Raw genomic sequence first — 15,707 nt, 5'->3', positions numbered from 1 at the left:
TGGCATTTTTATAGTTACACTGTACTTTCTTATGGCTCTCACGCAGACACATAAAGCACTTGCCTGTTAGCGTGAAAAGATGGAAACTTGACATTGTTCCTTATGAAGACTGTAAAATTCTCCGTAGCAAGACGTATTCTGAAAAATGGCACACATTTAGAGACGGGTGAACAAGAGACAAAACCAGTACGAAATTTAACATTAGAACCCCCCTTTTAGGACCTGAAAAAACCTGAGAAAATCAGGTCTGAAAGAAGAGGTAGTCTTGAAAAAGTGTTCGAATTACAGATTTTGTAACCAGAAAATGAGAAAAATCAAGGTCTTAAAATGTGGCTGTCTTAAAAGAATGTTTCCACTGTAGTCTCTAGGTAATAATCGCCTTTTAGTTTCTATCTATCTCTGTATTTCTGTAAGTTTTAACGAGAGCACAATTTACGTGCATGTACAAATCAGTCAACTGTCAAGAGGAACATGCAAATTATGCAATGGGGAGGGAGTGAGAGAAAAGGATTAAGAATTACAACAAAATTCAATTACATTTACAAAAGGAAGAGATTAAACACACACACTCACACACACACACACACACACACACCACCACCACCACCACCCCAACACGACCACCAACACCACCACCACTACCGTATACCATTTACACAACCAGCATAAACAACACAAAAATCACAAACAATCTCCTACATTACAAACAATAACACAAGCAAATACACCACAAGAAAAGCAACAACATACACACGACCAGCACCATCGCCACCACCAACAACAGACACTGACCGTTTCGCGGGGTCGTCAAATTCCACTGGACACCAAGCGGTTATCTCACACACTTTGACACTTGGCATATAGGTCGAAAAAATGCACTTCCCTGTCATTACACCTGTAACATAAAACCCTCGCAAGCTAGTGTCACCTCGTAATTATGTCCCAAAAGTTCAACACCCTATTGGTTCTACAAGACCCCTCGAAAGAATCAGGTCATAAAGAAATACAATAAAACAATAAATTAAGGCATTGCAATATTCCTGATAATTAATATGCTTGATAAATTCATTAATATTCCTAGTATATTTAGAATTTAAAAACCGATTGACCTAAATATAGAATTAGCTGATATTTTGCCTATGATATTTGCAGAGTGTGTTGAAATAAGTGTGAAAGAACATAGAGAAATCAGTCGGACAGACTTGATAATACAGAATTTTGAATATGATGACATGCCAATAATCATACAATCGAGGGTTGGGTAATTGAATGGGGTAATGTGATTACTCAGATCTGCTGTGAAAACCCAACTCCTGTGATATGAGAGGGTAAATTCAACATAGTGCAATATCATATTTGATTGCATCCCTTTTATGTTTTATGTTTTATGTGTGTCGTCCTATACAATTGTTGTTATAATCGTTTACAGGCAGGCAGGGTGTGCCGAAGAAAAATTTCCATTTTTATGTAATATTTTAATGGACAATAAAGTGCTGTTATTGTTATTGTTATTATTATTGTATCTGACGAATCAATTGCAATCACAGGACATATTTTGTAAGATTTGTTTATCCCTGGTTTACGTTTGTTGTAATCATGTGTTTCTTTTTTGAAGTATTAAGACGTGTCTTTCCGATACGGCTGAAAATAGCGTAATTGCATGACGGGCTTAAATGATATCAGTTTCTCAATTCGGATGAACATCCTAGAGCATACGAGCAATTTTAACAACAACAACAAATACACAATGCAGAACAGAGTCCACACAATCACATATCAAAAAAATAAAACATATTGTTTAAAACATTTTAATGTGATTGTGTGGACTCTGCCCTGCATTGTCAGATACCCCATTCAATTACCCAACCCTCTGTATAATTCTTGGCATGTCATCATATTGAATATGATATTCAAAATTATGTATCATAAAGTCAGTTCGGTAGAGTTCTTTAATTTTGTCAGACGTGTTTTAATACTCTCTGAAAATATCACAGAAAAAATAGTAGCAAAATATGAAAGTCGATTTCAAGGTCGTCGTATGTTTTTAACTGGCGAGAGAGAGTGCCAGTCAGCCAGATGAATGGCAACAGCTGCCGCTTCAGGACTGACCCGACAATGTGACTCAAAAGGAAAAACTGAAAAGCTTTTGAAAACCATGAATAACAATAGCAAGATTTTGTATAGCTGATCCATATTAACGCAGCAAGCTTTGACGACAGGATATCCTCTACGGTGCAAAGGAAATTCAAAAACTCTTTCTTTTCTCCGTTTTTATATTTAGTCAAGTTTTGACTAAATATTTTAACATCGAGGGGGAATCGAAACGAGGGTCGTGGTGTATGTGCGTGTGTGCGTGTGTGTGTGTGTGTGTGTGTGTAGAGCGATTCAGACTAAACTACTGGACCGATCTTTATGAAATTTGACATGAGAGTTCCTGGGTATGAAATCCCCGAACGTTTTTTTCATTTTTTTGATAAATGTCTTTGATGACGTCATATCCGGCTTTTCGTGAAAGTTGAGGCGGCACTGTCACGCCCTCATTTTTCAACCAAATTGGTTCAAATTTTGGTCAAGTAATCTTCGACGAAGCCCGGACTTCGGTATTGCATTTCAGCGTGGTGGCTTAAAAATTAATGAATGACTTTGGTCATTAAAAATCTGAAAATTGTAAAAAAAAATAAAAATTTATAAAACGATCCAAATTTACGTTTATCTTATTCTCCATCATTTGCTAATTCCAAAAACATATAAATATGTTATATTCGGATTAAAAACAAGCTCTGAAAATTAAATATATAAAAATTATTATCAAAATTAAATTGTCCAAATCAATTTAAAAACACTTTCATCTTATTCCTTGTCGGTTCCTGATTCCAAAAACATATAGATATGATTATGTTTGGATTAAAAACACGCTCAGAAAGTTAAAACAAAGAGAGGTACAGAAAAGCGTGCTATCCTTCTTAGCGCAACTACTACCCCGCTCTTCTTGTCAATTTCACTGCCTTTGCCATGAGCGGTGGCCTGACGATGCTACGAGTAAAATGGCATTGCGTTCAGTTTCATTCTGTGAGTTCGACAGCTACTTGACTAAATATTGTATTTTCGCCTTACGCGACTTGTTTCTTCTTTTTTTCCACTGAGCATAGGACAGGTTCGGGAGAGACTCGGATAGATCAATAGATGCAGCTACAGTCGATTGCCAGAGGAGGGGAGGGTGAGGTAGAGAGAGAGAGAGAGAGAGAGAGAGAGAGCTCACACACACACACACACACACACACACACAAACACATACACATACACATACACCCACGCCGCGCGCGCTCGCGCAAACACGTACAATGTAACATGTCTCACACCATGCTACATGTACATTTCGCTCCAGCAAATTGCTAAGACATTTTGATACCATAGCATAAGCTTGTGTGCATGTATGTGCACGTGATATTTTAGATTGTTTCGCCTTACCAGTTAGGATATATATATACAGGGTGACCCAAAAAAAGAGTACCCAAACAAAACGTCATAAATTGAACAAAAATAAAGCAATCTTCATAAAATTTATTTACACACACAAGTAGCCTCTGCATGATGTGCACAGAAATTTTTTTAGCGTTCTAGCTTGTCTTTCAGGAAAGTTATGCTCATTCTTCAGAACATGCTCCAAATGGCCTCCGCGCCGATTCAGGCAAACTTGAACTCGCCGCGCAAAGTTATCACCCGCACACACTCCTGTTGCGAGATTCCGCGAATGGTTGTTGTGATGGCTCGCTTGAGTTCTGCGATTGTCTGTGGGTTGTTCCTGTAGACGTTGTCTTTCAGGAACCCCCAAAGATAGAAATCTAAGGGATTTAAATCCGGGGGAGGCCATTTGGAGCATGTTCTGTAGAATGAGCATAACTTTCCTGAAAGACAAGCTAGAACGCTAACATTTTTTGTTGAAATCATGCAGCGGCTACTTGTGTGTGTAAATAAATTTTATGAAGATTGCTTTATTTTTGTTAAATTTATGACGTTTTGTTTGGGTACTCTTTTTTTTGGGTCACCCTGTAGAAGGCTAAGACATGGGAATATAGCTTTTTTTTACCGGACGTTTTGTTCCCGGAACAAATTGCCCATGATCGAAATTACCTGCACCCTTTCCCTAGCTTTCAAGGCATTCCTTGCCTTAAAAGACACAATCTATGGCGAGAAACTGTCCAGCAATGTTCCTCGTGTATGTATACACATCTGTCAACATTCATTTAATTTGTCGAACTGACCATTTCCATAGAGTAGAGCTTTGTCTGCCGTACAATTAGCGTCTACTTCGCATTGGGCTCCACGGATGGTTGGATCCTAAAAATAAGATGAAATGCCAAGAAAATATATATAATAAATATGTACACAAAATCGGCAAAAGTGTTACATAATACGATTTAGAACACTACTATACAGTTACTACCCCTCTATCTACCCCATTACCACACACCCACACACACACACACATACACACACACACATACACACACACACACACACACCCTCGTCTCGATTCCCAGTTTATGTTAAAACATTTAGTAAAAACTTGACTAAATGTAAAAAGTTGGCAGATGCGTTTCAGTGCAGATCTTTGTGGTGAGTTTGTTAATTTTAAAACAAACAAGATATATTACTGGAAAAGCAATTCATTTTCCTGCCATGTATATTTAGCATACATATTGATTTTACGCGAGGTAGCGTCTACAATACAGACCAGTACAAGGTTCCCGGGGGGATGCGTGCTGGGTTTTTTCGTGTTTCTTTATTCCCCCCTCTGCTTCTTTACCTCTGTAAACTTGTAGGGGTAGTTATTTTTCGATAATGACCCAGCAACCAAACAAATAACGACCCAGCAACAGCCTGAATCCTCGATAGTGCAATGGGTTGAGAAGTTGTTCCGTTTCGGTACTACTTTTTGCGACTGAAAAGTTCCGAACGCTCTAACGTACGAAGTATACATCTCTGGAGCAAACAATACAAACATACCGCATTTAAATTAACAACTACAGGCCTGAACACATGAATCTTCATATAAAATCCATGAGTTCGGTTGTTTTCTGAATCTAGATTTGCCGTGCTCAAACGTTCATCACAAGCAATTTCCAAGAGTCTAGCGACAAGAGTAGTTCCCCTTCTTTTCACTCAGTTTCTTCGACAACAGACTGCAATCCGACGGTCAGTTTTCAACAATATTTCATTTAATAAACAGATCACACGCAACCAAATGCACACATCTCATCAATTTAAACAACATAAAGCGGTTTCATACACTATTTTCCCCAGAAAACTGAACTTCATACAGTTTTGAACGTTGGAACACGGGTGCAAAAGTTCGTCTGCTAGTCCCATTTGACAAAAGAACATTATCGTAAGCGACACCAAAACATATACAGAACACACAATATCTGCCTTTGCCGCCACAGCAGAATAACAGCATATCTGTGTACTTGATTTTAGTCCAAAATAGGAAAACTGACAAGAAGTGTTAACAGAATGGAATGATTTGCACGGAACTATACAACCGCGCATTAATCGATCGCCTGCGCAGGTTGACTGGTTGAGTGAATAGGATTCGATCAAACTTTCGCAAAAAAAACTCCTCTTTTCTTTGAATAACTGAAGAAAGGAGGAATAAAGAGGTTACACACCTCGTCTCAGTGATTATAAAAAATAATGGTCTCAGTTCGCGGTCATGAAAAAGCTCGCTAAAGCTCGCATTTTTCATGATCCGCTAACTTCGACCATTATTTTTAATAATCACTGAGACTCGGCATGTAACCTCTACATATAACCCACCGAGCTCTGACAGGGATAACAGGGTCTTTACCGTGCGTATTTTGCCCTGTGTATGCGTGAACACACGATTGGGGATAAGGCACGAGCAGGAATGAAAAGACCAATACGTTGATATGGGCGATCGGAAAAATCTCCATCTTAATGCAACCATGCGTGTCTGGGATTCGACCCCCGAACCTTCCACACGGAAGACCGACGTCGTAACCACTAAGCCATTGGCATTGCGCCCGACAACTGTTCTCAGATGTCTCGTAATTTGTAAAACTTGTATATTGTAGACATTACAACAACTAACTTCGTCGCATGTTCCCTGTGATTGTTTTGGTGTGACGAAGACACTTGTAATGACTGTAAAAGCACCGTTCTCCTGAAACAGAGAGATAGGTATGGAACGTAAGTCTTCATGGTATCCATTCCACGACCTAAATATGGGTACAAAATAAGATGTGTACACAAAAACACACACACACACACACACGTACATATACACACAACGTGACCACGCAGGCGCATACACACGCGCACGCACACGCACACACACACACACACACACACACACACATCTTCTTTTGACACAAAACTGGTGATACCTTGGACGGTACCATGTAGTCTGCATTGTCCCAAACCTGGCGGAACTGACCAAGGTCAGTTACATTTGGTTTCGCAACACCAAACAGCTTTGTGGTCACAGCACTTTCCACCGGGTCAAAATATTGGTAGCCTTGACTGTACCAAATGAGATATCTGAAACACGCATTCGATGTAGTTAAAAAAAAGAAAGAAAACAAAGAAGAAGCTCAACCATTTCCTTTGCTGTCTCGGTCGAAGGGGTTTACTTACTAGTCTAGTTCTATTTTATTCATTCAAGCCGGCAGATTGACGAAATGTTTTAATATTGCTTTAAGCGAATTGTTTGCGTGTGTGTTGATTTCTTTGCTGTTGTTGTTGTTGTTTTTGTCTTGAGCATCCCTTTAATACGCATGTCACAACTGCATGCATATCTCCCCCCTTTCCCTCGTCGCGATATAACCTTCGTGGTTGAAAACGACGTTAAACACCAAATAAAGAAAGAAAGAACTGCATGCATCAACAGTTGGGCTGCTTCAGTGCAGCGGGGACATTTCTTTGTTGAAACCATTGTTGCCAGTCACATCTGTGTCAAACAGCTAAATTAATTCAGTAAAATGTGACACTCTATCTGCACACTGACTGCAGCCACATTAATGATTTTGGGTATGTCTCCAAGTGAAAGCCCGGACAGGTCTGTAGCGTTGAATATGATCGTTCATGTTAGAAGGATGGTAAATATAGTTCTGAGCCTTCACACATTACTAGTCCCTACTGCATGACTCGGTCACACTTGAAACGAACGGACAAAATAGACGAGAATGACAGACGAACAGAAACCTTTTTTTTAATTTTATTTTGTTTACATTGTTTTAACTGTTTTGATGAAACACGAGGTATCATCAATGCGGCTGGAAATGACGGTCGATAAAAATCATTCTTGAACTTTAGCATTGTAAAGTCATTTGAACTGTCACCCGTGTTAGTTTATCAACTGGGAAAATGCGTTTATTGAAAGCATACATCTGCTTTAAACCAAAAACATCAAACATTTTAAAACAGAGAATGACAGGCTAAAGGCTCACTCCGCCTCACTGGAGGTTAGCACTATATAACGATAACATCTTTTCACACATAAAAAAGCCCTAGTAACCTGATGGAACAGAGTCGCAAAAGCATTCAACAACAAGAAATGGCACTTGCCGATCACTTGAATGGCTGTTGAGCACGCGCAACCTCCGAGCCATCAGGGCCCCGTGTGACCCAATGTATTCAAACAAGGCCAAGTGCGTCGTTGCGGTTTCAAAGGGACTCTAGATAATTATGCATGTAATAGCAAGTTAATATTGCTACTCCATATGTTACGTAGATTTCCATTGGTCAATTGGGCAAAACTGAGCTCATTGCAAAAGGGATATCGACGACATATCCGTCGATATCAGTTTTGATATCGACGACCTCTGTATTGCTTCCCCACTTCAAAAACAAAGACGCCTAAATTTAAAAACTAAAAAAATGTATATGAAAATGTAATTATCCCAGAATTTAGTTGAGCAAGTGACTAATTACTTTTTGAAAGAAAAGACATATGGAAACACTGGAAAGTACAAGAAAAGAATTAACAAAAAGAAATATTAATCAGAGGGAGGGATATGGAACAGCCAAAACTGAGACAAATGCTTTTGTAATTTCTTTACAGTGAATACAAAATGTCCAGAGAAATAGCAATATATCTAACATTGACGGACTGTGTGGTGATATCTTCTGCTATTGGTCTGTTTCGACAGTGATATCAAAATCTCGACCTCCAGTCTCGATTTTGATATCACTGTCTCAACAGACCATAGCAGAAGATATCATCACTCAGTCTGTCAAAATTGGGTATTGTGTTCCTCTGAATCTAAAATACAACAAATGAGTTGATAGTGACACAAACAGAGTGGCGGTTGACTTCAAAGAAACTAGCGATTTGTAGAAACACCGTCTGCTTGGCCCGGTTAATGCTAAAGATGCAGTTCATCATGTGATGGAATGATAGCCCTGTCTCGAAAGTACGTACTTTAAGCGCGCAATATTCAAACTCAGTACCACGCACAGCAACAAACAGTATCAAAAGTTGGAAATCTCAGGCGACTAGCATCGAAAAAAAGGGGGAAGTTTTAGTACCTTACTTTCCCGTCATCAACTAAAAAGAGCTGTAACTTAGAATCACGGACCGTGATGATTTTACTGCTGTCATTGTAGTCAAGTTTTGTCAACAGGCTGTTTTTACTTTTTCGACCAACGACAAAATAGACAGCAAATTATGCATACTTTAAGTACTCATTTCGTCTATTGTCACTCGCAGTGTAAGTCTTTGCATTGATAATCGTGACTTCTTATCTATGTAATGCAATAATGACACTATGTAGGGATCGAAGCTTTGAATTTACAACGCTGCCTCGAGCTCAAAATTACAGCATAATGTCTACTTACACTCCGATAAACAGACCCGCCCCGATGCAGGCCATCCAGTAGATGAAGGTGAGGAAGAAGCTATGTATACGTATCACTCGCGGTTCTTCGTACACGAGTAGGACAGGCAAACTGATTTGCGCCAAAATGACTCGAGAGTATGGCATTCCGTTTGTCAAATAATTATTTGGATACTTTTTCATGTTTTTTTCACCAGTTTTAGCTAAATAATCATTATTTAGAAGCTCACGTGCTAAATAAGTAATTGTTTATAAACAATGTAAAACAATTCTAAATAATTTTTTGTTTACGTAAACAATTCATTATTTACCTAAACAATTTATTGTTTACGTAAATAATTCATTGTTTACGTAAATAATGATTTATTTACGTAAACAATATATTATTTAGACTTATATTACATTGTTTATAAAGAATCAGCAATGTTGCTAAATAAATCATTATTTACGTAAACAATGAATTATTTACGTAAACAATGAATTGTTTAGCCAACACATTTTCCATTATTTAGGGGTTTCTAGGATTCGCTTCTGAACTAAGTTTTATGTCTTTCAGTGATTACTATAATTGAATACAAGGTCTCTCCACACACTCTTATCTTAAAATAGCTGTTGTTTGGATATTATTTTATTTATTTTACAAGCCGAGTACGAAAATAACTGATCTCATACACAGTCAACGGTCAAGGTCAATTAAGGTATTTCCCTGCCGGGAGTGTTTAGTGTTTGCATTTTCTTGCTTGAAGTTGTTGAAACACAGTTTTTTTCCCCTTATGTTCTCTGTTCTGTTTATATCCCAACAACATGCCTGTCTTTCCATTTCTCTTCCTTTCATCGTTTCATTTCAAAGAGAAAAGTAAAAACAGCTGTGAACCGTTGAAAAACGGGAAACAATGCCTCCGACGCGTTCCGAGAAGAATCTGGAGTGACTTCCCTTGCCTCATGCACAGGCCTCATGCAAAACATTGCGATCGGGCGAGAAGCGAAAATATTCTGAGCGATTGTTACCAGAGGAGAGGCGGCGATACCACCAGAAGATTTTGGAGATTGACGGGAATGATCCGTATGACATTCTCAACCAGGTGCTGGTCAGCAAATCCGGACGATCTGCCAGAGCTGAGTTACATCAACATCGTAAATTATTTTGTGCTTGGCAAGAGTGCATACAGATACACATGTGAGCAGCTGAAAAGCTTACAACAGTTTTGATTCCTACCGACTTTTTGTCTCTGGCTGGGTGAGGGATGTCAAGTGCTACAGCCCTGATGGCTGTCAGAACTCTGTCATTTCTGCAAAGGTAAGAATGTGCTTTCAGTTTATAATGAATGAACGTGAGTGTTCTCTGTCTTGTGTTGCTGATATCACAAGTTGCAGTTCAGGATATTGTGTTGAGGCTTTGTCTTTGATATATTCTTCGCTTCAGTTTGTATTCTGGACTACGACAAAAGCTGTAGATAGTCTTGAATATATTTATATTTTGAAATAGCTTGCAAAATATTATATAAATTTATAATGAGCTTCATGTTCATATTCCGTTAAAAATCTGTTGTTTACTTTTCATTGTTAAGGTTATTGTAAAGCACATTATGTGCGTCTTAGAGTTATATTCATTCGATTGACCTAGCTGAATGCTGATTTGTGCGACCTTCAATTTATTTTTCAGATTCTTCATTCACAACGCCTTAATGAACCAGCACTTTCTCCTTGGATCATCGCCACTTCTGATGGCAACATACTGGCAGCACACTGTACCTGCATGGCCGGAGTTGGAGAAACCGGCATGGCCGGAGTTGGAGAAACCTGCACACACGTCCCTTCGCCTTCAAGGAGTCAGCTGTTGAGTGTGCTGTGGCAGACCGCCATTTCTGTTTGGAATCTAACAGTGAGGGGATGCTTTGTCTGCGCAAAGACCACCCATACTTTAGTCAAGTACAGTGCCAGATTGTTATGACCAGTTCCTCCTACTGCGATTTCATGGTGTGGACTACTGTGGATAAAGTTATTGTCCGAGTATTGCCTGACTGTGATTTTTGGGCAATGTGTGTGGAGAAAGCTTTGAAAGTGTTCAGACTCGCAGTTCTTCCAGAGCTAGTTGGAAACTGGCTGGACAGAGAAGCTGAGCCTCTACAAGCAGTGGATGTGAACCAGGAGCAGCTGCAAACACCAGCCGTGAAACGCAGCAAGAAACAGTGACAATGCCAGACTCGCTTGCTCATGTGTGTGGGAAAACAAACATCATGTATGACTGTACACATAGAAAGTGGCAGTAGTAAAGTTGTAGAGAGGGAGAGAATACATCGAACGCAGAAGAAGAGAGGGAGAGAAAAGAGAGCATGTAATGTTTTAAATCACAGTTCACACTCACAGAGAAGTCATCAATTGTTCCATTCTTGTTTCATTTTATTCTTAAAGTAAAATCATGCACAGATGTAGACATACATTTTGTTTAGGATCACCGACCACAATACAAAATCAAGTGCTACAAGTATAAATTATGATGCATACAGGACCTTATTTTGTGATTGTTTTACATCCACTGCTGTGAATAACAAAGAATCATGAGCAGTTTGATTATCAACTTATTCAGCCAGGTATATTGTTCATTCTCCTTGTGCAATGTTTCCAGTGACACGGATTGGCTGCTTGATTTAGGGAACAAATAAGAGTGTGTGGTCCAGCGTAGTTCTGCATCAGTACAGTCAAGTAATACAGTGTTTAAATTGGCAGTGGAACTGAAAGTTAGTTTCTATTATCAACTAGTTCTGTTTTGATGACAACAAAATTGAACACACTTATTTCTGCAAAAAAGCGCACAGGTCTATTGATCATAATGAATAGTTAATGACTCACATTCCCACAGTATGTTATTTCAATTTTGAACATTTAGTGAAAGTGTTCTCTTCACTTTGGCTTCATACCTGCAATACCAGTAGTGGTATGTTCAGTGTTGCTTGCAGTTGCATGTTATTGGTAGTTTAAATGTGTGCTCGCATTTCAAGTGTAGGCCATTTAATTTTTCAATGCTCCTTATCTTGTTTCCTGTGTAGAGCTATTTTGAGGTTAATCAGCATAATTCAACCTTTGTCAGTTGTGTCAATACATGTCACATTTATGCAAAATGATTTCAAAGTGTATGTTAAAGTGGTGTGTGTGTGTGTGTGTGCGTGTGTGTGTGTGTGTGTGTGTGTGTGTGTGTGTGTGTGTGTGTGTGTGTTATAGAAAGAGTGAAATCTGCTCTTGAATTGGAAGGAAGTAGCAGCAGGTCAGATCATATATACACATGTATATTCAAATTCAAGATTCCATCCAGTGAAAACATGATAACAGAAAAACTGTTGCTACTGCTCATGTGAGACACCTGAATCAGATACAATACACCACAGTTTAATTAACACATTCTTTAAACAATGCCTTTATCTTCAAATTCAAGATTCCGTCCAATGAAAACATAACAGAAAGACTATTGCTACTGCTCATGCGAGACATCAGAATCAGATACAACACACCACAGTTTAATTAACATATTCTCTAGTCTAAACAATGCCTTCAGTTCACGAGGCTGTGTTTATGCAGCGTCACAGCAAGAATCACATGATACCAGTGCAAACATTGACAAGCCCAGATGATACAGTGACTATTTTGTCCAGTGTTACCACTTCTTCCTCTTCCCTTGCAAACAAAAGATCAGTCAGAATATCAGAGTTCAGAATTTTGTACTTTCCACAAAGAATACCGATAACTCGTTCAACATAAATTCTCAGATTAGCTAGTTTGCGTGTTGACTATCTCATAAGCTGTAAGCTGACTCTTCCCTCTTGTAAAGGCAGGGATTTTCACTTGTGCACCTCTCATAGCCACTAGTTCATTAATGTCAAATCCCCTGTCGGCCAAAATCACATCATGTTGTACAATATTGTCTAGATACCCACTACTTGCAGTTATGTGCTTGTCACTTGAAAGCCCACCCCACCCTTTAGAAATAAAAGAATTATGGCCTCGAGGTGTAATTGATATTAGGTATTTAATTGTATTGTTGTGCTTGTAGTTTGACCAGGTGAGTGCACTAGCATCAACACTGGAGGGTCTCTCAATGAATATATACTAGCGGAAAAAAGTTAGGGACGGGCCACTGATTTCCCCGCTGACTTTCATTTGTTTAAAACACCCTGTTCTTTCGTCAGCAAAATCAAATGGCTGTCGCATGCTACACACCAATGGGTAGGTTATGCTGTGTTAGCAGGAAAACTGCACGGGACTCCCGGGCGCAGAGCTGCAGCACGTGACTAAAATAGCAAAATCGCCAAAAAGTAGGCTGTTGTTTGGCGTGCGCACGGGTAGAATAAGGCAGGTAACATGGCAAAATTGTTGTGCACATGCAAGGACAATCCTTCGAGTGTGAATTGTGATCACGAACTCGGCTTTATAAGCCGCCGATTTTCTGCGAGCTGCCATCTCCTCACCATGCCTGCCAGACGGAAGCTGACAACATTCAACCGAGGAAGAACAATTGCCTGGCTCCATGACGGCGTATCCAAGTGCGAAGTGGCCAGGCAACTTGGGGTATCGCATTCAGTCATTGTAAGGCTGAAGCAACGGTTCCAGACGACAAACAATGTCGAGGAGAGGCCCAGGTCGGGTCGCCCCAAAAAGACTACTCCTAGGGAAGACCGTTTCATCCAACGGCAGGCGCTGCAGCACCGGGCCACCACCTGCAAGGTCATCAGAGGGCAGTTACGGGAGGCCACTAACATCAACGTTAGTGGGAGGACCATCGGCAACCGCCTGCATGACGCCCGGCTGCGGAGTCGTCGTCCTGCTGTGCGTCCCCTGCTGACACAGGCTCATCGCCGGGCTCGTCTGGCCTGGAGTCGCCGCCACTTGAGATGGACGCGCCGGGACTGGGCTCAGGTCCTATTCAGTGACGAGTCCGGGTTCAACCTGTACCATTCTGACGGCCGGCGCAAGGTCTGGAGGCGTGAGGGCGAGCGTTATGAAGAAGACACAGTGCATGAGAGGGTGGCCTTCGGCGGGGGCTCTGTCATGGTTTGGGGGGGGGGGGGCTTCAGCCTTCATCAACGCACCCCCCTGTACCATGTGGTCGGGAATCTCACTGGTCAACGCTACAGGGACGAAATTCTCGCCCCTATTGTCTTGCCGACCCTGCAGCAGATTGGCCCAAACGCCGTGTTTCAGGATGACAATGCTACTCCTCACAGGGCCAGGCTTGTCAACGACTACATCCAGCAAACCGGGGTCGTCAGGATGGATTTCCCTGCCTGTTCGCCAGACATGAACCCCATAGAGCATGTATGGGACGAACTGGACAGGCAGGTGAGGGCCAACCACCAGCCTCCCAGAAACCTGCAGCAGCTGCTGCAGATGCTCCAACAGGAGTGGCAGGCCATTCCACGGGCCTTTTTCACGAAGCTTATGAACTCTATGCGGTCAAGGTGTGGTGAACTTGAGCGCAAACGTGGCGGACACACCCATTATTGACCTCATGAAAGACTTGTTATGTTTATTTGTGACCCCTCTGCTGTTTGTGGACATGAATAACCGAATCGGCTCGATGAAATAAACCCAAATTTTGCGGTTGCGTTGCACATTGACTGAAGTAAACGTGTTCCAAATTTCCGTACGATATGTTCATTCGTTCTTTTGCTGTGATTGCGTGTGTGAACCGTCCTTAACTTTTTTCCGCTAGTATATTTCAAAACAGTCAATAATGGACACTACTCTGCATCTTGAACACACACGGCCAGTACATGTACTGTGCAACTGACCTTGCCACGGAACGATCCAAGGGGGGCAATCTCAGTCATCTCAAAGAGGGAAATCCAAACGCAATCCGCTTTGTTCAATTTTACGGGCTTGGACGATAGAGAAAAATAAGAAAAGCAAAAGCTGGAGTCCAGTCTGGACGAAACTGCTATCAAAAACGCAGAATTAATTTCTTCTGAGTTTTTTTTTAGCCGTAAGCGCCATGTTTAACTGCTGTTCACAATGCGGCCGCAGTGAAACCAACAAAGGGGCCTCACTATGGAAGAGTTTCCTGCTCCGATAAACATGGTGCTTACGGCTAAAAAAAAACTCAGAAAAAGCAATTCTGCGTTCTTGATAGCAGTTTCGTCCAGACTGGACTCCAGCTTTTGCTTTTCTTATTTTTCTCTATCGTCCAAGCCCATAAAATCGAACAAAGCGGATTGCGTTTGGATTTCCCTCTTTGAGATGACTGAGATTGCCTCCCTTGGATCGTTCCGTGCCAAGGCCAGTTACACGGTACTGGCCGTGTGTGTTCAAGATGACTACTCTGTTCCATGGATAGGGAAGGAATTGTGGCGGTAGACTTGTCTTTATACTTCGCCTGTCTGTCCAGAAAACAAGTGGCTGCAGTCTGTGGTACATGGTATGCACAGTCTCGTGAAAAAACTTTGCTGGCAGTTGTTCTTGACACAGAAAAGATGTATGCCAGGTGTTGCAGAGGTGTGTTAAGGCGTATATATGCATGAATGAGAGCTTGAAACTGTGTCAGTGCTCTGCGCGAGTGTGTTGGCAAATGCCATGCAAGAAAATCAAATAATGTAACAAGTGTGAAGAAATTAGAAATCCCAGAAAAATATCGTACAGTATCGTCATTGTCCCTCAAAGAATCAAGTGTCATTTTTTTTCTTGGCAAGTTCGTCTTTAAGTTCCCGAGTTTCTAGCACCAGCCTGTTTAGTTCATCCCGTTGCTGCTTTTCTTCATCTTTAGAAATCCAGGCAAAATTGTCATAGGTTTCAGTCTGGCAGTAAGTACCGCCACAGTCACCTCTCTCGGGAAGAGGAGCAGCCAGTTCTGCTGTATCCGAA

General features: G+C 40.8%; 1 protein-coding gene and 1 long non-coding RNA gene across 2 annotated transcripts; one reads left to right on the top strand and one right to left on the bottom strand.

Annotated features, from left to right (window-relative positions):
* Positions 1-24: 24 nt before the first annotated feature.
* On the bottom strand, positions 25-9,005 carry LOC138977176 (P2X purinoceptor 1-like). Its single transcript, XM_070350084.1, has 6 exons — positions 8,860-9,005; positions 6,408-6,561; positions 6,113-6,184; positions 4,263-4,338; positions 793-895; positions 25-138 (listed from the first exon to the last, which is right to left on the bottom strand). The coding sequence occupies exons 1-6, from the start codon at positions 9,003-9,005 to the stop codon at positions 39-41; spliced, it is 651 nt and encodes a 216-aa protein (XP_070206185.1). The 3' UTR covers positions 25-38.
* Positions 9,006-9,659: 654 nt separating this feature from the next.
* Positions 9,660-12,575, top strand: LOC138975819 (uncharacterized). The gene is made up of 2 exons (XR_011458763.1): positions 9,660-10,155; positions 10,522-12,575. It is a non-coding gene; the product is annotated as an uncharacterized lncRNA (long non-coding RNA).
* The last annotated feature ends 3,132 nt before the right edge of the window (positions 12,576-15,707 follow it).

The sequence above is a fragment of the Littorina saxatilis genome, linkage group LG9, assembly GCF_037325665.1.
Source record: "Littorina saxatilis isolate snail1 linkage group LG9, US_GU_Lsax_2.0, whole genome shotgun sequence".
NCBI classification, from domain to species: Eukaryota; Metazoa; Mollusca; class Gastropoda; order Littorinimorpha; family Littorinidae; genus Littorina; species Littorina saxatilis.
Note: the sequence above shows the minus strand (reverse complement) of the source record. Positions and strands in the feature narration are given on the sequence as shown.